The sequence below is a fragment of the Rhodnius prolixus genome, unplaced genomic scaffold (assembly GCF_049639745.1).
Source record: "Rhodnius prolixus isolate KJV_2025 unplaced genomic scaffold, Rpr scaffold_3, whole genome shotgun sequence".
Taxonomy (NCBI): domain Eukaryota; kingdom Metazoa; phylum Arthropoda; class Insecta; order Hemiptera; family Reduviidae; genus Rhodnius; species Rhodnius prolixus.
Genome location: NW_027411603.1, coordinates 39,523,727 through 39,549,754, shown reverse-complemented (window position 1 = coordinate 39,549,754; position 26,028 = coordinate 39,523,727). Strand labels below are relative to the sequence as shown.

Sequence of the window (26,028 nt, the reverse complement as noted above, 5' to 3'; positions counted from 1 at the left end):
GCAGATGAAAAATGATAGGCGTGAAGTGATGAGTGAAGCGTTGAATATAAGCGTATTAGCACAGAAACACGGAAGCGTAAATAGCGCGGTCCCGCAGAGAACTGTGTAGGCTCGAAAGGTGACCACACGGTCCTAAAGGAAGTAGTGGGGCAAAGGGCTTAGAATAGGAAAAACAAATAAAGGAAATAGAAGTGATAGGTAGTGACGCATTTGGCATAAGAAACGGAAACTAAGATTTTAATATACTGAAAATTATTGAATAAAAAATAAGACTTAGTAATTGGCGATAGTGATAGCAGGAAATTAAGGCGGATGCGTACATTAGTACGCGCGCGGGCGCGAGACTGAGCCGCGGGAGTCGGAAGTTAGTCACGACCGAACATATTGATATGGAATTTTGTTCTCTTATACACTTTGTTTTTCTCAATTATAAACGATAGTTATTTTGTGCACAGACCTATAAATGTAGAAGATATAATGGGTTGAAAATTTTTTGGGTCATGAAATTCTGTAAAATTATGACCGTTCTATATCTCCCACTGTGAACCACGTATTGGTATGGAATTTTGTTCTCTTATACACTTTGTTTTTCTCAATTATTAACAATAGTTATTTTGTGCACAGATCTATCTATAAATGTAGAAGATATAAAGGGTTGAAAATTTTTTGGGTCATGAAATTCCGTAAAATTATGGCCGTTCTATATCTCCCACTGTGAACCACGTATTGGTATGGAATTTTGTTCTCTTATACACTTTGTTGTTCTCAATTATAAATTATAGTTATTTTGTGCACAGATCTAAAAAGGTAGAAGATATAAATGGTTGAAAATTTTTTGGGTCATGAAATTCTGTAAAGTTATTGCCGTTCTATATCTCCCACTGTGAACCACGTATTGGTATGGAATTTAGTTCTCTTATACATATGTTTTTCTCAATTATAAACTATAGTTATTTTGTGCACAGATCTACAAATGTAGAAGATATAAAGGGTTGAAAATTATTTGGGTCATGAAATTCTGTAAAATTGTGGCCGTTTTATATCTCCCACTGTGAACCACATATTGATATGGAATTTTTTTCTCTTATACACTTTGTTTTTCTCAATTATAAACTATAGATATTTTGTGCACAGATCTATAAATGTAGAAGATATAAAAGGTTGAAAATTTTTTGGGTCATGAAATTCTGTAAAATTGTGGCCGTTCTATATCTCCCACTGTGAACCACGTATTGGTATGGAATTTTGTTCTCTTATACACTTTGTTTTTCTCAATTATAAACGATAGTTATTTTGTGCACAGACCTATAAATGTAGAAGATATAAAGGGTTGAAAATTTTTTGGGTCATGAAATTCTGTAAAATTATGGCCTTTCTATATCTCCCACTGTAAACCACGAATTGGTATGGAATTTTGTTATCTTATACATATGTTTTTCTCAATTATAAACTATAGTTATTTTGTGCACAGATCTACAAATGTAGAAGATATAAAGGGTTGAAAATTTTTTGGGTCATGAAATTCTGTAAAATTGTGGCCGTTCTATATCTCCCACTGTGAACCACATATTGATATGGAATTTTTTTCTCTTATACACTTTGTTTTTCTCAATTATAAACTATAGTTATTTTGTGCACAGATCTAAAAAGGTAGATGATATAAAGGGTTGAAAATTTTTTGGGTCATGAAATTCTGTAAAATTATGGCCTTTCTATATCTCCCACTGTGAACCACGTATTGGTATGGTATTTTGTTATCTTATACATATGTTTTTCTCAATTATAAACTATAGTTATTTTGTGCACAGATCTATAAATGTAGAATAAATAAAGGGTTGAAAATTTTTTGGGTCATGAAATTCTGTAAAATTGTGGCCGTTCTATATCTCCCACTGTGAACCACGTATTGGTATGGAATTTTGTTCTCTTATACACTTTGTTTTTCTCAATTAAAAACTATAGTTATTTTGTGCCCAGATCTATAATTTTAGAAGATATAAAGCTGTGGTTCTTAACCGGTGTTCCGCGAATATGGTCCAAGTTTTCCGCGAAATTTCAATTTTTTAATGTATTGAAATTTAAAACTTAGGATAGATACGAAAACAAAAAATTGTTCCTTTTTTTTTTAATTTGTATTTAATTTAAGTTCTTGCTAAATTCCGAATTTCAATTTTTTAATGTTAGTGTTCCTCGAGAAAAATATATACATATAATTGTTTTCCGCGTCTATGTAAAGGTTAAAAACTACTGAACTAGGCGGTACAGGTATCAGTAACTGATGTTATGACTGTTTATTCCAAAAGTCTTTGACTTAGAATGTTGATTATGTAGGAGCGATTTTCCTGATATCTGGCCATTAAATTTTAAAAAAGAGTTGAAGCTAACAAAGCTAGAATACTAAAAATGATAATCGTCAAAGTGATTTGGGAAATTTCCTAGTTTAGTTTTTCTTTAATTTTAATTAGAGATAAAAATACTCGATTTTCCGCAAAGAGTTCTGCCAAATTCATACATATTTTTAAAATGAATACTAGTGGATGTCCTTAGATGAGGGATTTAAAACATGATTATATAATTTCAATTTTTAACTAGTTATTTTATTGCTTTGCTTTGACTTAATACTTTGATTAGACATTTTTACTTAACACTTTGATTAGACACTTTTACTTAATACTTTGATTAGATGTAGATTTCCAGGGAATTTATTTAGATGGTACAAAAAATTCAATAAGCGAACCAGCTGTCTGTAGGAAATGGTAATGGTAATTGACAGCCACTGCCAATACACCAACTTTAATTAAAGAAGAAGGCGAAAAAATCTTAAACTTGTTAAGTAAAGTAAAGCACATTTTATTTGTTTAAATTATTACTTCAGATCAGTCTTAGTACTTTATTGTTCAGTTTATGAATACTGACTAGTGCAATACATTATTTAAAGATAAAAATACTGTAATCAGCTGGTTTATTCACGAACTTTATACTTTCGCCCAAATTTATTGGCTCCCCTTTGTCTGCGAATGGTTGGCACTGGTGCGGAACCTTCTACTTCTTGTTCATCATGGTAATGATGATGTTCTGGAACAAAATGATGCTGTATTTGATGCTCTGGTGTGTGATGCTGTGATATGTGATGTTCTGCAAGAATATGATGGTGTTCTGGTGCATGATGATGATGTTTTTCATTGATGACATGCGCTTGTTTAGCTTTATGCACATATTCATATTCTTTTTCGTGTATTATTGGTTGTAAATCTAAGTTTTGATGTAGATGATGCGGGAAATGTACTATTTGTGGTTCATGTTTATGCTCACTTGATTGATGATTTTCAACATGTTGTGGTTCAATAAAATGATGCGGATGATGTTCAAAATTTGGTATTTCTTCTAATTTATGGTGTTTTTCAGACTGAGTCTCTTCCTGATGATGATGGTGTTTAATTGGATGTTCAACATGATGATAATGTTCTTCGTGTTTATGTGGTAAATGTAGTTCCACGTGTGTCTCATGATGTGCTGGCTCATGATGATGATGTATTTCTTCTCCATGATGATGATGTTGTTGATGTTCATGATGATGTGGCTCACCACTCTTTGTTACTACCGCATTAAAGCCAGCATGCTTGTTTGAAGTATAATGCACTTCTCTCATTGTTCCATCGGCTTCCTTTACTGAATAATATCCTTTCACTTCGTCGCCTTTTCTACTCTCCTTATGACTTTTATGGTCTCCTGTATGATGGTCTTCAACGATGTACTCGAACTTATAGTCTGGCACGTGCTGTGAACAGGGAGATTGCATTTAAATGTATTTATTTCGATAAAAATATAGAAAGAAGATTAAAGATCGGTCTTTTTTTTATGAATTTTTAAATATTGTGGCATTTATCTACAATATTAATTGAAACCTTCAGTAAATATCCGAAATTGTAAAGTTTAAACGTACGAATATATAGTTTTCGTGACCGCAAATTGTTAAACTTAGGATGGAAGATTTGCGAGGAATCGGTCAAATAAAACAACTCGTCTTTTTGCCAACGTTTCTACAAATATATTGTCCTCTCCAGGGCGTGGCTATGCGGGTTGGTTGAGTTACAGAAACTTACAACCAATTCGTTACACCAATTAGTAAAATGAAATTTTTGTAATTTTTGCAGTTTGTTTTCATTGCACATATGTACATGTGCGTCCGTGAAAAGGGCAAAAATGTGTGGTGAGTTTAATGTATTTTATGAACAGGACTAGTTTTGACTGAAATGTTTGTACTGTCCGTAAGTTTGTAGGTTTGGCTGAAACCCACAGCTCTAGTCCGTAAGTCCACATGTTTGTGAATAATACTGTATATTAAGCGTTTGAGTTCAAAGGGTAATTTGGAGCGTCGTCCAAGTAGTCTGTAAAGCAGTTTTGCACGTTTTGTCATTGCTTGGCTTTTAAGTCTAGTGTGTGGGTTCCACGTGAGTCGTTTGTCTATAAAGAGCCCAAGGTAGCGCACTAGATCTGTACAAGGAAGAGGATTGCTGTTGAAGAGGACAGGTGGGCTGGAGCTCCGTCGGAAAGTAAATAAAAAAGAATTTAAAATTTTGAAAAGAAAAGGTTCGGAAAGTCTGACAAAAAAAGGAGTGCAAAATATTAAAGTATAATAATAATTAATTCTGGAAATTTTAACAAGCTGAATTTAATGATGTGCAAATTCTGGATGTTATTATTGTTCCATTTAAGGTGCGTCAAAATCAGAGTACGTTTGAGCTTTTTACAGAATACTGCAGCTGCTGGCATTCCAGAAAAAGTCCATTGATTGCAGACATCTCTGTCTACCACAGAATGGTGACTGTAGGAAACACTCGGGAAGAGAAAATCTAAATACTGGCAGCTGGATTCGAACTCGAGATCTACGCGTGGGAACAGATTGAACAAACCACTGAGCTATTAGCTTGGTTGTTGTTAAAATATTTGTTGTTAATTTAAAGATTTTCAATATAAAGATTTATCTTGATGAACTTTAAAGAAAGAATTATGGTTGTATTATGATCAAAATACCCACCTCACCAAGCTTGGAAGTGAGATTGCAGAAGTTTCTAGGTAGAGAAAAGAATTAATACACGAGAGACAGCCTTTTTAGCTTCAGAACACCACCTCTTCCTAACAACCTAATTAGCAGATTGCTCATTTTTTGTAAATCTTATTTTCTATAAAGTACCTTATATTTTTAGTAATCCATACATCAAAACGATCTTTTTTGTGTTTTTATGTTTTGTTCAAAGAAAACCTTTTAGAATTTAAAATTATATTAACTTTGTAGTCAAACGTAATCCCTTTATAATATCCTCGGAAATTGATAATGATGTTTATTAAATAGAGATTGTAATTTTGTCTGATCTCTCAAGAGATTAATTTCACTGGATGGCGTTTTGGAAAAGATGAAAGGGGAGATTAAATAGGTGTTTTCCGAGAAAATCAGGATTAACTGATTATCTTGGTATTTATAAAGAATTGGCATTTTTTTTTTAAATGAAACACTTCGATTTTACGGTAGAGCTTCTGATATTAATACTGATATTACTAGAAAACAATTCTGTTCTATGCTTAAAATGAAAGAAATATTTAATAATCATCAATTCCTATACAGAATGTCTAATTTTAGGTTTCATGAATCTGCAAAAGACAGGTAATAATTAATTCATTTCCTGAATTGATTTATTACAACAAAGTTCTTTGTATTGTAATACTCGGTTGAGAAATATAGACATTTCAAGGGTAAATTAATATATTTTGAATAATTTAATTTTCAATTGGCTTTATCTGGGGATTACCTTAATTAATTTCGTAATTTACCTTTTGTGTTATAATTTTAGGGTAGGGTAATTAGTTCGAGAATTAATTCAAGACCTTGCGCTAGGAGTTTCTTACAGATCTTATAGGTCCGGTGATGAGTAGAGTAGAGCTCTCTCTTTACAATAGAACGCTAGAAAAAGGCTCCAAACACCAATGAGGTTAAGTATTAAGGGCTTTAATATGATCAAATACAAATTTTGATATTGTTGTAACGTGACTTTTATGATCATTTGTTACAACTATTGCAATTAACGGAAAAATTAAAAAGGAAAGTCTACATCAATTTCTATACTACTGCCATTTTTCAATATTGACCTCATGTAAAGATTCTTTAAAATATGTAATTCACATTCCAATTCATTTACCTTCGTTTATCTTTCCATTATTTAATAAAACAGTACAAAATTTTAGTGATGCTCTAAGTAATATGTTAGGTTTGTTCTACTGTAAAATGATGCAATAATGCTATTACGATGCTTTTGAAGAAAGAGATGTGCTGCAGCCGTAGTAACCGAGAATATTTGCAAAATTAAACAAAAAATGGCGTTTAATTATCGATCTGCAGAAGAAATTATTCCTAGAACGGGAACACTGGTTTCGAAGAAAGAAAACAAGTGCCGAAATCTGAATGTGTGATGGGATAATCTGATCGAAACTATGGAAACTTCACAGATCTGTCATCTAATCTAGACAACGCTAGAGATCTACAATAGTATTCTCTAGTTTTTAACCTCATTTTATGCTTTTTACAGTAGTTATTGTTTAAATAAAATCTTTTTCTATTGAAAATGTCCATATCACGGCTATCTTTCTTAAGAATCTTGGCTTTCCTGCGGGTACCCTTGGTTATCAACATCAACTACACTGACAGCCCGTACACACGGTACTTGATCCTGCTAATATGGTCTGAATTGTGCTAGTTTACGAATTGTGCTCGTATACACTACTATAAAAGACAAACTATGCAATCCACCAACATAGAACTGTTGGGCAAAACAATAATTTACTGCAATTATAAATAATGACAATTACACTAATCTATTAAAAATTGTTCTACATTTTCATAAAAGAATGTTTACACTACATTATTGTTCATTTACCTTGCAGTTGGTTTAATTGCGTGCTGTGTATTTCGTTCGCAAGATAATTTAGAGCGAAAGTGTTTTCTATCCACAATATTTAACTAACAGTTAGAGATAGTCATCCATCTACACAGTTATCTGGTTTATCTAAACAGCCTGCTGCACTTCCTCTATTTCCAAACAACATTGTTAGCATAATTATCTACACATATAACGGTGAAATTCATACCCAAACTGTACACAGTCATCTATCGACTGTTTACATTGGAATTCCCTTTCAACGGCCACAGTAACTCGACATAATTAGCTGTGCTGCACATTCATGCACACTTCATTACCAATTATTTACTGGTGTTTCTATCAGGGACCAGGTAGCTCCATTACGTATTTCTTTTTATTATTTTTTGTAATAATTGTCTCAAAAAGGTAAATTTTCGTAATAAAAGGAAATGAGCAAAATAAGTAAATATATTAGCAGGATTAAAGTTTCAATCTTAGTGGTTCCACAAAAAAGCTTCCTAGTGATTTTCAATGTTCATTGTTACTGCAATTGAAACTAAAATTTCTAAACGGTACACTACATTTCGAAAAGCAATTCCTGTTCAATGACTAACCACTTTCCATTCTTCCTCTTATAACAGATACTGCTGATTTAAAGCAATTTCCAAGTAGGTCAAACAAAAACTTGTTTATAATCTAGACTTACGAAATTTACTGAAAACCAGAGAACAGACTAAACTATACATTCCCTGCCATCAACTATGCAGTCAAACGAATCAAAGCTCCACTTAACATAGCAGTTGTTTTCAGAATTCACTTTTTGTTGAAAAACGTCGTGCGAGAGCCCAGTGGAAGGACACCCTTACCCTTTGGACAAACAGATCTATAACCAACCCACCAATTAAAAGTCAGAACTTTAGTAGCTGCATGAAGAACAGATTTAGGAGTGTACAATGTCACTCACTCCAGAAGATAAATCTCTCTTGGGACAGCATATATGTAAGAAACAGTACCCACTTCCCTTCGTCATAAAGATAGCTCTTGGACTTCATCTGATGATGAAAAATCATCTCTTTTCTTTTCCTATTCCTCGCCAGCATTCACTCCTCGTCCAACACCAAACATAGATATGTTTCTCAGATAAACAACATACACTACACAACATAGTTAGACATCTCTTACCAGCCATACATGAACCTAATGGTTGATGAATTTTCTATCAACAAACCATGCGGCGTCGGCACACCTACACACAAAATTTTACGAAATAGTAACAAAGACATAGATTTCCCCGCACGTTTTTCGATTACCTCCAGACTTATAAACTTAAAGGTTATCGTATGGCCATGGTCTCCGTTTTTGTACACTAATAAAGTCACGAACACTATCTATCGGGGTGGGAATGAATTATCAAGACACAAACCATAAAATTAATAAGCTTCTTCTCTAACTCACCATATTCAAAAAAGTATCTTCTTCTGTTTTATTCGAAATATTCTTAAACTGAAAACAATACTGTAATCATTTACTCACTTAGGCCTTAAACGGCCAAATGACCACTTCGAAAAGCTAATCGGTAGGAGAGGTCATAGATGGAAAGTAAAAAAAATGATTTCCGCAGCAATAAAAATTAACACTATCTTACATAATGTTCTTCATGATGATGTTCCTCTTTGTGATGTTCTACTGGTTCATGACTCGTGCCATGCTCCTCATGTTGTAAATCGTGATGTTCAAAGCCATGATGATGTTCAAAGTGGGCTGTACTAATGGCAAAACTAGCAGCAAATAATAATACCTAATCCAATGTAACAAACAAACAAACACTTCACATTAGTAAGCAGTAAACAAGATAAAGTGATAGAAAAATAAAAAATGCAGTTAGTAATTGATAGAAGAGAAAATGATACTTTAATTGTGCTAAAGCAGAACTAAACACTTTTCTTTCACATCTTACCAGCAAATACATTCTACAGGAAATCGCGTGTTTACAACTGAAGTCTTGACAGGCCGAAGCAGTCTCTTTTATATTACTGGCCGTCGGTGCACATGACTGCACAGTCTACCTTCTAATTCTTCACATTCCAGTTGGAAATTAATGAAATAATAAATTTTAATAACATTATTTAAAGATGGATTCATTTTATTAATTACCTCTCCTTTTTTGCATGGGAATTGATGTAAATTAAATCAAATCTAATGATGCTCCATCTTCATTATGATTTTCTTCATTTCCCTATTATCCAGCATATTACTTCCCAATTAAACACTTTCATTAAAAAAGAATCATGCAGAAGAATAATTGGAAATACCTTCGCATTTATATCAGAGAACTTTTCCGTGTTAACATTTTTTATTTTGTGGTCATCGACCTAACTCAGTGGTTCGGCTTTCTTCAGCGTAACAGGATAAAAGAAATTTTAAATATGTGGAGATTTTTGGCTATTGAATTAATCACTTTTTCTTGAAACTTCGGAAAGAGAGAGATTGAAATATTTCTTGAAGAGCTATAAAATAAAATTTTATAATGATGAACGTTTCCCTCGACTAAACTACTATTTAATGAGAGTTCTTTACATTTCTCTTACGAAGTCATCAAGATCCTTTTATCCACCGAATTAAATGCTCTTCATTCAGCCTATTTTTATTTTGATTGGAAAAGAGAGGGTCTCATTCTTTTTTATGAAATGTAAAGACTAGTTTTACTTTTCGAATTCCTATTTTAGAGTATTACTATTTTCAGAGCTCGCGTCAAGTGTGGCAACGTCACTGGTCATAACCATGACGTTTCTCACCACTCGCCTGCATAAGTCCATTTCTTCCCGCTGCTTTTCATTTATCGTTCAGGTTTCATATCAGATCAATAAAAAGTACAGTACTATATCCTCTTACTAGATGATTTTCCAGCATTTGCCAATTTGATTCCTGATCTATTCACGACGTTCTGACTGCTCTGCACCTCCAGGAATCTTTCTCTTAATCTCGGCTACCGTAAATTCATGAAAGATCTCATTAAGTAATTGTCTCTGTTATCTTAATTAGGACATATAGTCCATATTCGATGATTTGGCATAACGTTTCTGGCTATAATGTCCATATTTCATAACACCAGCAGATTTGTTTTTTACTTTTGGCTATTTATAAAAATGGGTTTTCGTAAAAAGAAAGTATTTTAACCTCTGCAGCCCAAAACCAAAGAATAAAATAAAAATTTTCTTTTATACTGGAAGAAAGCTTCAATAAAAAGACTTTTCTCCCAAAAGAATAATTTCGAGGGACTTCTTTAATTTACTTCGAATAGTGAGTTATCTAGTTGGATTATGTTAGCGATAAAGAAATTAGTTAAACTTTTTTTTTTTAAGAGTTAAACTAAAAAAAATCCAAAGCGGAAGCGGAAATAATTAATCAGCAGAATGAAATAAAAGAATTAAGTGATGGAAAGTTCGTGCTAACTGCGAAGCGTTCTTCATTAAGCTTGCGGTTAGAATGTCATGTACACTGTTCATTTCAACTAAGTCAACTTCTTTTTTTTCTCTCCTTACTTTTATTATTCTAATGAGAAAATGGCTGCTAGAGGGAGCTTGATTAGAAAGAAGGAAAATAATTTCCTTTCTTTATTTTTAAAATTTTAATCGAGTAAACTTAGGAAAATGATTAATTCAGTCAAATAAAACAAATACTAACAGTTTAATTAATGTATTCATCGGCTAGAAAGTGAAGTAAGAAGGTGATATTAAGTTTTCCTCGAAATTAAAATATAGTTTATTAAGTTTAACGAGTATATCCTCACTTTGCCTAGATAAAACATATGACTTATTTTATCGTTAAAGGTAGTCTTCAGTAATTCCCATTATTCTGGCAATCTCCTATTGGCCATCACATTGTCTGTCTTGTTTTCATTGACATGCCTCTTTGTTACTGTAAACTTTATAGTCGTAAGAGTTTTTGCTCTCATAATGTGACTATCCATCATAGATTCTTCTCTTTGATTCATAGGACTTACTTCCTAGGATCGCTGCCTCATTTTTGATTCCTCGCTACTGTTCCAGAAGACTATTACTAATGATTCCACTCAGTGCACTCAGAACTTTAGAAAAAAGAACATGTTTAGCTCGAATCGTGCTTAGGATGAAAAGTAGATCGTGTATGACGACGATAAGAAATATTCTGGACAATGGTTTCGACATGGCTGAGTCCACCTAACATTTCTCAAGAAACGCAAGAAATATTACAAATTTTACAACAACTTCCGGCATACATAGGTCAAAAGAATCTCAACCAAATCCATAATAATATTCGGATATTTTAAAATACTTTACATTATAACAACGCCATGGTTATGATTTTTTTGTCCTTAAATTACAGACAATATTATGTATCTGCAAATCCATTTTATTTGAATTTTATTACTTCATAAAACTTGGCCGATTACGGGGGTAAAAAATAAAACCTTTCCTCATAATACTTAAAATTCATGCCACTAGTTTCACTTTGCTTACTCAGCATAACGCTAGTCATGTAAAGCTTGAATGCTATTTTACCAGAATGTTTAAATCACTATGTGTAAGATATGTTCCTAAAATTATTGTAAAAGGAATTCAAAGAAAATTTGTTAGGAGCTAAGAAAGTTCCAGGAATGCGCGCTGTTCTAAATTCTATAACAATAAAATTCACCGCAAGGCACTAAATTGTTATTGTAAACTTGTAGAGAATTATGGAATAAAGTAGGTAAATAATGCAGCTTACATAAAGTAAACTGCTCTTTTCTGCAAAATTAACTACGACAATGTACGGAACATGGACCTATTTGGTTACATTCAGGGTAATTTTAACTCAGTACTACTACTTATAAGTAGTATGGCATGTATGCCATAAGCATTTACACATTCTAAAGAAAAGTGGTAAAAGATAGCAAAAAAATACAATTACATTAATTTTTGAAAAAGACAAAATATCAGTTTAGATAAAATTGTTGAACTAAATAAGTATTTTTAAAGTAAAGTTTTAAAAGATGTCTATTGGCACCTTTGGTGGAAATAGTGTTAATAATTAAATAATCAATTGACGAGTGCAGAACACTTATAGTTGAACACCTTTAATTAAACCTTGAACAACTTGGAACATTTGTTCCATCAAAGAACTAAGACTTTGCTCGCTAACATCAAAGAATTAAGTTCATTTGTAATTCTCTCAAACTTTGCAAAACTTCTACCCTAACATCTTATATTATACATAGGTTTGACTTTCCTTTGCAATTACATCTTTTCCAGTTAATCTTTTTTTCTGTTTAGTTATAATTCTTTCCTGAACTTTTTAAACTAGTGTTTCTTAAATCTTCTTCTATTATTACTATATTTTATTAATGTTAGTCATAAACGTACCTTCCATTTTAAGAAACAAACTAATAAATATAAAAAGTTGTTTATTTATAAAAAAATAAATTTTATTAAAAAGTTACATTTAAAACATTTGAAATGAATTTTCTTCTTCCTTTTAGGCTTTTTCAAATCAATTTTACTGCAACTTCCCGTTTAGGGCCAGTTTCCTCGAGAGATTTGCACAATGGATTTCTTACAAAAATTTGGCAAACAAATTAGTATTATGCAGTGTATTTTGATTTTCCCTAAACAGGACATTAGCTTAACACTTGCAACAAAATTTGCATATTAACTAATCATTGTGCTCAAGGCCCTAAACCTTAAACAATTAAGGGCTTGTTAAATATGTATAACATATATGTTTTAGCAACGAACCAAGAACTGGCATAACGCTTGAATCCTTATTCAGGAGGGTTAGAATTTTTATTTTTCTGTAGATATCCTGTAGTTGCTTTTACTGATGCCAACGTCCCTGATTATCCATTTACACCAATTAGCATTCATCAAATCATCTACAATCCAAGTTGTTTAACAGAACTCAATAAATTCTGGGGTTACATTAAAACAAGTTAACAATAGTTATTTGTAGGCCATTGCGAAGTAATAACTACAATCAATGTAATAAATAAGTTGACAAAATGAAAAAATTTTACTTTTTTCATTTAAAATTTAATGCGATTTTATATAAATTATCAGTTTTTTGGTCTATTTCTTGAAATTGCGATAAGGGATCAGCTCGAAGTTGATATCCCTGATTTGTATTACTATTTATCATTGTAGAAATACACATTTTGCATAGCTGAATAGAAATTGGCAATGATATTACAAAATAAGCTAGGATTTCTTTTTTCAGTACCTATTTAACAGAACGTGATTACTTGACCAGAGAATGTTATCAGTTTTCAAGCAATATTTTCCTAAACCTATTGTAAATACAGAAAATCAATTATTATAATTGTTTTTACTGTTAAAACTTGTAATAATTGAATTAAAATTATGTAACACATATTAGACACTCTTAATTCAGATTTCAAGGCGGATAAAATATAATAGTTCATTCAGTTGATAATTCTCATTATTTCACTCATTAACACATTATACAAGTATTATCAAAATATAAATTTATTTGATTCTTGCTTGTTCAAATTTCGGTATTTATTGATATCTTTACTAAATTTATACATTAATAAAAACTATAGCAAAACAAAATACTGCTAAAGAAAGTTACATAAATATTTATTGGGTTATTGTAAAAAATCTTTTAAAGTACCTTGTGCAATAAAGATTTGTTATATAGTTTCACGGCACATAAATTGTGCTGGTCACGTAAAGGTGCAATAAGAATTGTTGGCTGGATCGAAAATTTAAAGGCTGTATTTTTCAGATCTAACAAGTCTTATGCTTTTAAAATAAATAAAAGAACAGTATTAACATTTTATTAAATATTTTCAATAAACTTAGAATAATATTTAGCAAGAATCAAGATTAATTAAACTATAAGTGAGCGTATTAAAGTGGTAGTAGTTTCCAGATAGAATCAGTAATAAAGATTAAATGCAAAGAGGATTGTATACATTTGTTCTTTTCTTTAAATAAAATATATTCTGTAATATAGTTTAAATACACTATAATAGATATACTTAAACATATATCCAAAAAAATACGGAATTGTCTGCTACATTGAATGGATTTCCACTGCTTCTTTCAAGACACCTAGAACTACAGCCAGGGATAAGTACTACATCTCAGGTCGCTCTAATTTACCAAAATACAAGTAAAAACCATTGGAAAAATACGAAATTGTCTGCTACATTGAATAGATTTCCACTGCTTCTTTCAAATGACACTTAGAACTACAGTCAGGGATAAGTAGTACATCTCAGGTCGCTCTAATTTACCAAAATACAAGTAAAAACCATTGGAAAAATACGAAATTGTCTGCAACTTTGAACAGATTTCCACTGTTTCGGTCAATGAAACCTAGTATATTCCTTCCTAGGAAGGAACGAGCGAGGATTCGGCCAAAATAAGAAAACAACTCTGTCTGTACGCCGGTGTCTTCCTCAGGGCGTGACTTTGTGAATTAGTAGAAAGGTTCTTTTTTAAAGCAATCTCAAGAATTGCTCTAATATTATGTGGATATTTATTTATTTTATGAACTTTTAATGTTTATTTTATAAACATTTATTTTACTTGGGCGTTTATTTTACTTGAAAAATATTACCAAGTTCTGTTTTGTTTTTCTGGTAGTAAGTTCATTTAATTTTTTATTTTTTAATCGAAGTTCATCAAGCTAATCATCCAATTATGAAGTTTCTCTTAAAAGTGAAGACGCTATTTCCAAAAATAAGTTTCCGAAAATGGGTACCCTTAGAAGAAAGTTGCAACGGTTTGAAGCTCGTCCCCCAAAATAATATAATCACAAAACGCTATTGATTTTACCTTACATTTTGAGTTATACTCAATAATGTTTCATTAATTAATGCTGGATATCTGTGGAAAGCTTCTGTACCAGTTTGAGAATAGCTGCATTTGATTTCTGAATAGCTGTTTCTCTTCTAAATAAGATAATAGACGGCCTTCTTCATCGTGAGGCCTCCCACAATATTCTACACCATCTGTGAAATTCTCACTAAACCAAAACTGCCTCCATTAGTCGTCAATCTAACCTAGCAAGTGAAAAGCAACTTCTAGTATGGGAGGACTTGTTTATCATCAATCTCCTTCAGCACCAAATATCTGATAACCAATTCACTAGATGTAATACAATACATTTCTAAACTCTTCATTTATAAACAGAATTTTCTGGTTTAGTTTAAATAATTCGAAATTGCTATTAGAAATTCTAACAAACATAATTCGTTATTCACTGGTTCCCAAAATCACTAAAAACACAAATTAAAATGGATTATCGTATTTTTGATATTCAGAATTTATTCGTGTGTAATTTAGAATCACGATGTGATTTTAAGATATACGGCTCCCATCCTAAATGTACAACACTGAATTTGATTATATTAAGCAAAAGAATTTATAAATTTTTCATCTTTATTTAATGAGTAGCTATCCATTTTCCCAAAATCTGGCAAATAAAAATGTTTTTTTCTTTTATTAAGGCTGTGACATGTTCAACCAGTGGACTAAGAAGCCATTGACATTCAATTATTTAATTAAAATGAAAATGAACTGAGATTACTACCCGCTTAAAAACACCAGAAATATAATCAATTTATGTATTTAAATCAAAGAGGCGTTCCAGTAAAAGTCCAAAATAACTTATTGTATAAGTAAATTGGAATTATAAGCAGTTAAAATTTGATTAATGTTTTCCACTTCACATTTTCCAAGACAACCATTAATAATAGTGGTGGAAAGCCGACTAAAGTTAGTTGAAGGAAAGTGTGACAGCGTCAAACTGATGTCTAAGATGGGCTGGTAGGTAGAAGGAGGATCCCCCTATTGGAAGAGTTGAAGTACTTGTCATCTAAAAGAAAGAGTCAGGAACTGAAAGTGGACTTGAAGAAATATTCTTTATACTACGAAGACACCAAATCTAGAATTTCCAGTCCTGAGAGGTGTATCAATTAAAAATGATTTTTTTAATATAACTGGTCAATGTTTTAGGTTAAAATCCTTATTTACTTAGTGATAGTGCAGTTAATAACAGAATAAAACTTCTATTTGTACATTATTTAGAAAACGGTTTGGATTTCTGTTTCTAAAATCTGATTACTTATTTATAATAATATCAATTGAAAATTATTACACATCATTTCCGATGACCTAATTCTCGTGTTCCCACATTGCGCTCAAGATATCCTTACCTCATGGGAGCCACGAAGAAGAAAGTAGTGGAAGAGAGTCACTGTCACCTCTTGGCAGTCTTAGAGAGGAAACAAGTGAAAGAGGCTGCGCTAATCCTCAAATTGGATATTAGAAAAGATAGGGCTGGTTTTTATCCACTAATATATTGGTAAATTGAGACAGAAGCTGTGCATACCAATATGTTGGTTTTTTTCAGCCCTAATTAACAATAATGGTTAATGTTCAAACAAGATCACAAAAACGATAAATAATTAAATAATAAAGTTCCCTCATTGCGCTGTTAATCGAAATAAGTTATTGTTAGCTAAAGAGTGTTTAATAAATTTTGTGTGGAATTTCGTATGACTTTCAAATAGTTTTAAAATCCATTTTGTCTTTCCAAAAGACGAAAATCAATTTGGAAAAATTCTAGGTCTTAATTAGTGAGCAGATTTTTACAAATGTAGCTACCTGTGTACAGCTGTAAATTCTGTGGTTTCTATTTACAATTACAGTTGAAAACCAGAGTCTTTTGTAGTAGTGTATGTTACTGGTAGAAGCATGTGATTGAGTGGAAGCCAGGGGCCTAGGTAAAGGGTTTGATAATGATTAATGAGAAGTTCCTAGTTCTCTGAGGCATCCCATTCGATGAAACTGAGAGCAGTTTCCACTTCAATTTACTATTCAAAAGTCTTACTTAATTTAACTACGAAATCTTCAGCTTTTGTCTTAGTTTATAAAGTGTTTGCTTTTAAGAAATTTTCAAAAGGTTCCAATGGCTGTGGTAGGTGGCAACTTGTCCAATAAATCTGCTCCATCCTTAGTAATATTGCCAATATTGTGCAACTTTCAACAAATATAAATATCTTCCAGAATTAACAATCTCCGAAAGACTTATTTCTTGCTTTATTTACTCATTTACTAACTAGTATGTTGTTAATAACAATTATTTAATGATAACAATAAATTAAACTTTGGTTTTTAAATCTCACTTTCTCTAAGAACAAACTCTTTAAATTAATTATAAAATTCATTTTCAAGTAAAAATCCCTTCTTTTATATTACATTGATATTTATTTGGTTTCCGTTTATTGAACAATATTAATCCACAAAATAAATAAATAAGAAATGAATTTTCCTTAGATTAGAGAAAATTAAGACAGCACTTTTTATTCGATTATATAACAGGATAAATATTACAACAAAATAAAAAATAAAAATGAGGTTTTCTCTTCTCTGTTAGAATTTGTGTACATTTATAGTATTTCTATCTCTTTATTTAATTTGACTATAGTCATAAACTTAACTTATTTGTGTTCAAATAGGAAAATTATTCGACTTCCTCGGCTAATAGCTTCAACGTAAATATTTTGTTGGTTTTATTATTCCATCGTGGGTCGTTTAGAGGAAGAAATAGATACTGTTTCTAATTATCAAAAACATTACTGTATAGACGGAAAAAGGCATATAAAACGCTTGAAGATTTAAATTTCTTTACTTATTTATTATTATGTTTCACATTAATTTTTTATGATTATTATTTTTAGAGCCTCTTTTGCTTTTCCACAGATTTGTACAAGATATTGTTGCCTCTCAAATTGTTTAAATTAAATTTTTATTTATTAAATAATTGCAGGTTGAGTCCACTAAATCTTTTCCTTATAGTATCGATTACTGCACAAAAAAAAACAAACTAGAAATGCCTTGAACAAGAGGGTGTAGTAATTTTTACTACATGTGTATCGCGGTTTCAATAAAATTACTACAGAATATTTTGATCTTTGTGCCATTATATTTAATGTTCTATTTGATATTAATGAAATTATTTCACTTTAAATCTGCGTCCCAAGTAGATGAGATAGATTTTTTGTAAGTTGATTATTCGATATAATTTGATTTGATTGCGATCAACGTCGCCAATGATTTAGCCGCCCGTATGCGCGGCATTCGAGATGCACAGAGCAGAATTCAAGACATCTTGTAAAGTGAAGTTCTCAACCTTCTGGTGAGAAAGAGCCTGATATATAGAGTGAAAGAAATTGTTGAAATGCTATTTTAACAAAATTGAAATTATAAAAGCACTACAAAATTACCAGCATTAGATGGAGGTCTTTAGATTTGCTTTTAATTTTTATTGTCAACAAAAATTAATATTATCAAGTACGCTCTTCACATAGTCTTTAACCTAAATAAATTTAAATGATAAAATGTAAAATAATGAATGGCCATACAAAGTACTTTTAAGTGAAAAGTACTAAGTACATCTTTCTTCCTTTAAAGCTGGAGTAAACTTAGACATGCACTTTTTTAATTAAAGTATCCGTCAACCAACCTACAATTTTATTCTAAAATATCTAAAGGACAATTCAAAATTAAACGTTCTAAATTAATTTAGCATTCAGCTTACCACAAGCAATTCAGCCTACCAAAATTTGATTGCCTCACAGGTACTACCATCTTCACTAAGATTAATTGAAAATAATGAAAATAGATTTAGAAATAATAAAAAAAATGATATATTTGAGTTTATCAGTCGTATCTTCGTTCTGTCCCCAACCGGTTTCGGACCACCAACCTCCTCAGAAGTAGATCATTTTAGTGTAGTTCAAACTTCATTAGGTTACCATCTCGCACTACACTTGGTGACTCAAATAATTAATAATTGTTTAATGTACTCGTGATGTTTTTTTAATTTATATTTTATATTTGCTACCGAAGTAGGATATTAGGTCATCAATAACTGTGAATGGTTCTTTAAACGAGGCATGAGAGTGGACCAAAAAATATTAGTTTAGTTGGATGCTGCCCGAAATTCAGCATGATTCGGATTGAGAACAAGAGTACACTGAAAAGAAGAATTGGTAAAAGTGGGTAGAGATTCTTTTAATTGATATTATCAGACGAAAATGTCAATATGGATGAACACTTAAGAACAAGATTTTCCGATATCGAATGAAGAGCTTGATAAAGGTAACACATTTTGACTCCTAGTAGCACGTTTTTTCTCTTTGTCTAACAGGTTTCGGATTTTCATCCTTTAACAAAGGTTGACTCAGCTGATTAAGGTAGAAAATTTAATTTCCTCTTAAAAAGTGTTGGCTATTGCATTGGCTTTCACATTGATGTTTAATAATTATTTTTTTAATTTAATTTAATTAAAATTACAAAATGTAAGATAATCCTTTCAAAGACTTAAAACTATTGATTTTCATAAATAAGAATATTTTTTTAATTTCATTTTCTTTTTTAAACAAATCAACAAATATTTTTTCGGGTCATACTGAATCGAAAGATAAAACTTTGTTGTAAATCCCTACAGAGCAACGGGGTTAAACACAACTTTTTAGCTTCATTCTTTACAAAGCTTTTAAAATAAATGTTATATAAAAAAAAAAGTTTAGGTTTAAAAAAAAACATTCACATCGAAATACTGGTTTGTTTAAAATTCTAATTCACCTATTTTTATGACTAAAGTTTAATTGTATTTAGCAACAATAAAAATATTGGAGAGCCCTCTAAAGTCTCACAGAATTTTAAATTTGTAAACCTAAATTTAAACTAAATCCTAAAATTTTTTCCGAAACTCTTTATCTGGAGCAAACTTAACGGTAAAAATTTTTAAATCATATTAATATTTATTCCCAACAATATCATCTAAAATTAAATCCACGAAATTGACACGAGACGCTCCTGGTGGACAAGTAAAAACTAAATGAAGCAATTAAAGATATTTAAAGTGTATTGTAAGTATTAATATACAGTTCGTTAATACAGCTTACTTTTATTTGGTTAGTTCTTTTTTCTTCAAATATTGTCAGACATAACTTCTCCCTTTGAACACTCCTTAAATAACCCACTTTCCTCTTATTGCTGCAATCCACGTCATAAGACAGACCCATGTTACCATAAAACCATTTCAAAATTCTTTTAAAAACATTCAAGAAACTTCTTTTTTTCTTAGTCTTTAATTCACCAAGCAGTACTGAATTATTCAGTTTAATATATAGGTATTGCTTAGCTGTGGAAGCTCTTAGGAACTTGCAGCACCTTTCACGATACTGCACATTGTGCATCAATTTCACTAGGCAATTGTGAAAGATGGAGTACAAATTCTTTGTTAATACATCATTTAAATAATTCATTTGAGTCCATTTAATTTTTGTTATTAATTAAATGACCAGTAAATACAATTTTCTTTAATTACATAAATTAGGAGGAAAAAGTCAATGCTTTCTAAATAAAAATTAATTGCTGAATAGGATAACACTGCTAATTTACTTTTAGTACGATGCAGTTGGTCGCACAATTCTTAAATTAGTTTTTTACAGTATAGTTTTATTACACATATAAAATAATATTGTATTAATTGAATTTTAACTTTAAAAGTGTGTCTAATACATAAAATAATAACAAATTTAAGAGACTCGATGGTGTTATATAAATAAGCAACTAACAAAAACCATTAATAATTATAAGAATGGTTATTGCGTAGAATGTTAGAAGTAAACACATCTGTTTTATCGAAATACAAATATTTACAAACCTCTTGCGTCTCTTGATGTTGGAAATGATAACTGATTCTGTTCAGATAATGGTGATTCTGGGACGTGGCCAATCACCCACTTATCGGATTACATCTTCTATAAGTCTTTCTAATAAAAATACCCAATCTTGCTGAGAAGTTCTCAGTTTTTGCTGGATATTTAAAACAAAAATCTCATTCAGTTTTTCATTAAAAACAAAAATCAGCCATAATAGTTATTCATATTAATTCCTTTTAATAATTTGAAAAATATTTCTAACCAGATTTGTGGATTGAATGTTTTTTTTTTTTTTTTTGTATAAATTGAGAAACCTGCAGTTTGTAGGTTAAACAAAGTATAATGTAGATAAGACTGTTATTTTAGAGGCTCCATACACAGTAAGCTTGGCGTCTCTGGGAACTCCTGGAAATATTCGAGATAAAGGAAGTTCTACTACCTTTTTGCACGCCACTATTGTCTCAGTCTCTATAAATTTTCAAGTTATAGGTATACACTAGTGAATTTAAAAAATAATATTTCAAACAACCATTTTGTGCAAGAATTATTGGGAAAGTTAGAACACCGGATAGGGATATAAGAACATCTGTTTTCCTTTCACGACAAGCTTATATTTTTTTTAATTCTAAAGAGAGATACTAAATTTTACTTTAAAGCTAATTCAACCGTTGACAGTCAACTTCAGCTTGTGGTAGTTGGACAATGCAGCAGTGTTTGTTGTGGTTGAATAATTAAATGAGATTGAAAGCTCTAAGTTAATGAATGGAAAGTATCCCTTTTAAGGTTCTACTCATTTGATGCATCTATCCATTAAGCAATTAAAGCGTTGTCTGATAGAATCAAGATATTGATTGTCTCCATTTTTCGTCTGATTTACAATCACTCACTTCATTAAGTAGTTTCAAAAGTTTCCACAACAACTAGCCAATACCTTAGACACTGACAGATCACTAACTTGGGATCTATCAATCAATGTTAAAAGCTATTATATACCGTTCAATAGGGTTTCAAAAGACCAACTTAATTATTAAATAAATAATCAAATTTTGATTGTTAAACTCATAAATAGAATTTATGGCTTTGCTTTCTTTTACGTTTCAAATCTGGCCTTTCATGATTCTTAGAGAACAAGCAAATTTGATTGTTTTCTTGTCTAGCCATTTCAATCTCAAACTTCCATTACTCGGTATTGTGCTGCTCCCAACTCTAGCAGTAAAGTAATTGGAAGAGTGACATGATTCCATTTTTAGAACCACCTTTAGCCTATACTTCTCTACTTTCTTTAGGGCGGTTGATACTTCGAGATTGCACCTGATTTATGGCATTTCTTATATATATGTATATACATCTCTTTTGTATCATTAATTTGTCGAGATAACCAAAAGTTTTATTTCCAGCTAATAAATTAGTTTTTGGGGTATGACATTTTTTTTTTTTTTTTTGTAAGTGCATTCATAGATTCCAAAAAGAAAGGAAAATCAAGATCCTTCAAAATAGGTATTTTGTTTACGTGCTACCTTAGACCCCCTTGGCGCGGCAATAAGATTTTGGCCTTAAAATTGTTATTGGTTGTTCGGTTACTCTGATTATTATCAGTTATCTTTCCTGTTTTTCTTATCTTTGTATTGGAATGATGGAAATATTCATATTCCTCACTCCTCCTGAAGTTCCTTCTTTAATGTTAAAATTCCATTACACATGAATATAAATTAATTTAACAAGCTTTTCATGAGATGAATGCTTATAATTTCTACTCTAATCAGGCAATAATAATAGTCTGCTAAGTAATGAGTTGTATTTGCGTTTGATTTAGCTCCTGCATTTCAAATAGATGAAATGTTTTTGAATTAGGTTAACGCTGTTTAAGAAATGTATTAAGGCAGTTTATATTGCCTATTGCAGGCTTGTTCGTTTCACTTCCACGTTTACGTGATTTCTTTTTTTTTTCTAAATAAACAAAATATAAAGCTTTATAAAACGTTAATAAAAACGAATCTCTACTTAAGAGAGAACACTTAATGTTGCAGAATTACAAGCAATAGTTTTTGGAACGAGGGAATTATTCAATGATTAAGAACCTATCAGGAACAGAATCAAGAAGATGAAGGTAGTATTGGTTAGCCGAGTAGAACATTAGGCTAAGTACAGAATGCTCCTGAAAAATGGATTCCCTAACAAAGGGAGAGGAATGCGCCAAAGAAAAAGGACAGATTGTCATCCTGGAGAAAAATTTAAAAAGCGGATTGACACAAGAGCATCAAAGGGGTTGTAACACCGGATGGAAGGTATCGATTAAGATAAATTCAGAACATTCAGTGTTAATACAATGTTAATCGTTCCATGCACACAAAATATTATACATATATGCAAGAGCAGCTTCAAACGCTGGATATTATTGGCTAGTTCTCCTGTACTTGTAGTTTTATTTTGTTGAAGTGTTCCCATCCCCTGTAACACTTGCACTGTTGTGAACTGGTTGTCATTTCTTGCACGATTTCCTTTTTGAAAGAGCTCTTCAACTTTGTACAATTTTCAATATATTCACCAATTTGTTATCTATTTTATTCGCAGTTAGTTTATACATGTATACTCTGCCACAAATTCTTTGAAAAATAAATTTATTCTAATCTAATTCCCTTATATACTTTAAATAAAATTAGTTTGGTTGCACTTTCAAATAAATGAAAGAATAAAGACATTTCTCTCTCTCTTCGCAATAGTTTTTTGTTTTCACAAACTAATTTATTCTTTTTACGTTCATGAGGAAAACAATTCACATTGTTTATTATTCCACTGTTTTCGTTGGATTTTGGGTTTATGCTTAAAGCTTATCTGAGTGATAAGTGTTATGGTTGCCAGTAATGAATTTGTTACACTGGGATATCCAAAAAGAAGCTACGATACCCGAACAAGCGACTTGTCTTATTTCGCTTTGCTAACCAGTTACTTTTACTCCTAGTGAGAGTCTATTGCATTAACTAATCAGCTGATCCTTTTCTTTATTATAAATTATTAAATTCATCTTTGTTAATTTACTTATGCAAAGTTTGTTGTTTAATTGGATTAAGTTTCTATGTATTTCGTTACCTAATTTGAATAGTATGTGTTATGACTCTAAACACAAAACATTTGACGTCAGTACATGACATGTTTAACTGAATAGTCCGGATTTTGATTCATTTATGTTATCTACGAAAGTTAAGAAACAAAGTTATACAACTATTTCGGAGGATATTCATTCAAATTCAAAGTGACAAATGATTACGAGTAAATCAACAATGCTTGTTAAGTATTCATGTTTTAAAAAATAATTGTAAACAATGTCAAATTATATTTTAATACAAAATTTACAAAATGCGAATGAATCTGTGTTCTGCAACTAAAAAAGAAACTAGAAGAAAACTATTCAACAATACCTAAATTATTTATTAAAAATAAGAATAATCTATAAAAATGTTATGAAAGATAACGCATGATGAAATCTGTTGCGAAACACACACACTTCTATTCACAAGATTCTAACTCACAAATATCTAATCTAAAACATCAAAACTCTAAAACTATAAGTAGAAAAGGAACTGTGGTAATCATGACAGTGGAAGCTCTTAGTTAATCTTAAAGGAATTTGGAACTCAAAGGTGGGATAATGTTTGAACATTTTCTGTTGATTACCATTCAATGAAGACAACATACTTGGCCACCTTCTTTTTTATCTGTAAATTCCCTAATATTGATCTATCCAACTTCATTTTTGTGATAATGGGTTACTCAAAACTATTCACTATTTTAATGTACATATTATTTATCTATGGGGAAAAAATATTATTGCCAATTTCGGTCAAAAATGTTTTATTTGTTTTAAAGCTATGCTATCGACATAACATAGGCACTGGATCAACTTCAGGGCTGTGGAACATATTTACAGTTTGTTAACAATGATTCTATTGAAATTACCTAGGTCGAAAGCTTGGCAAAATAAACTTTACTAGACTGAAATGGCAGTTATTTTTTCAATCCCATTGAAACTATGAATCAGTCACCAAAAAGAATGAACAACAATTTATACATAAATATTATATAACAGGACATGTACAGTATGTATTCAAAATACACTATGTATTGTAATAATAAATTATATATTGTACTTATTCAGTTCCTCACATTTTCCAAACCGCTCAGCAAAGAGAGGCTTGAAAGGTTTAGAAGCTTTTTTAAGTTAGGCTAGCATTGTTCCCTTAGCGCAAGACCGTCTGTAACAGCGCCGCTTTCTTAAGTAGATTAAACTCTTTCAGTGAGCTCCTTTCCGCCCCATACTAGAAGACAATATATTGGAATATTCTAATATCGAAAGTTTCCTGAAGGAAAAGAGAATTTCCCATTTTCGGTACATGGCTTCAACATGAAATCTAGTTATCAACTGATTATACTTTAAAAGGAAGAAAAATTTTAATTTCCAGTAATCTCAAATAGGAGCTGGGTGGTTACGTTTTTTAGGGCGTCTCAGATCAGCTCTTACGATCAGCTCGTATTGTCAACAAAGTGCGTTAAAAATTATTTAATTTTATTATTTGACATGATTTCCAGGATAACAAATTTTATATTTGATTACTGTTTATTTAAACACTCGTTGCACAAAATCTTTCTCTCTCTGATACCATTTTTTTTATTGGTTTACTGAACCACTTTAAGTGTGCTAACATTTAGTGATAAAAGGTTTCAACCACACTTTAGTTGGTAACAGAACTAATGGACCTCAAGTACAGGTCGGAAAGTAGAGCACATGTCCGATATTTCAATAGTTTTTTCGTCCTTCTAATACTCGCCGATTTCTAGTATGTCTCTCTTTCTCACAACTTTATGTTTGATTTTTTTTGTTTTTGTTCGTTGTTTTTATTTGTGTTTTCTTTCTGATTGTTATTGCTCTCTCTAATGGTTCTGCAGCGAATCAAACAATAATAGAAAATATCACTGTTATTGCTAATATCTAGGCTAATTGTGTATTATTTGTTTGGTAAACTCTTGCACATTGAGTGTGTATCATATAAATATTGAACTCCACTGAGAACATGATCTAGTATCGTACTTCACTCATTTCTAAACTAAATTGATTAACCTACATACCTCTAAAGATGCATGAAAGTCCGAATCCTATCTGGGATGTGTTACACCTTGCTTGCTAAGACTCAGCACTGCATATTTTCAATTATAAGTTAATTTTCCATTCATTCTGAAAATTAGGAATATTTGATAGAATCGCTCAAACTGGGGTGTGGCCACGTAACTGGCTGATTCGGCTTTATGATGTGCTACGTGAATGGAGTATGATCCATGTGGAAGTTATATTCTCGAGATCCAATAAGCTAGAGCAAAAAAGAAAAAAGAAAAAGTCATAAC

General features: G+C 31.2%; 2 protein-coding genes across 2 annotated transcripts in view; one reads left to right on the top strand and one right to left on the bottom strand.

Moving 5' to 3' along the window:
- The window catches only part of LOC141452675 (neuropeptide F receptor-like), a 290,310-nt gene that overhangs the window by 197,275 nt on the left and 67,007 nt on the right, over window positions 1-26,028 (top strand). The gene's annotated exons all lie outside the window — the stretch shown is intronic.
- Window positions 2,827-8,956, bottom strand: LOC141452676 (uncharacterized). Its single transcript, XM_074125063.1, has 3 exons — window positions 8,869-8,956; window positions 8,557-8,709; window positions 2,827-3,778 (listed from the first exon to the last, which is right to left on the bottom strand). Exons 1-3 carry the CDS (start codon window positions 8,878-8,880, stop codon window positions 2,963-2,965), a joined length of 981 nt encoding a protein of 326 aa, XP_073981164.1. The 5' UTR covers window positions 8,881-8,956; the 3' UTR covers window positions 2,827-2,962.

Coding starts and splice junctions, on each gene's coding strand:
- LOC141452676 (XM_074125063.1), bottom strand. Junction 3,779..8,556: donor ATCATCATGAAGAACATTAT/GTAAGATAGTGT, acceptor CCCTGTTCACAG/CACGTGCCAGACTATAAGTT.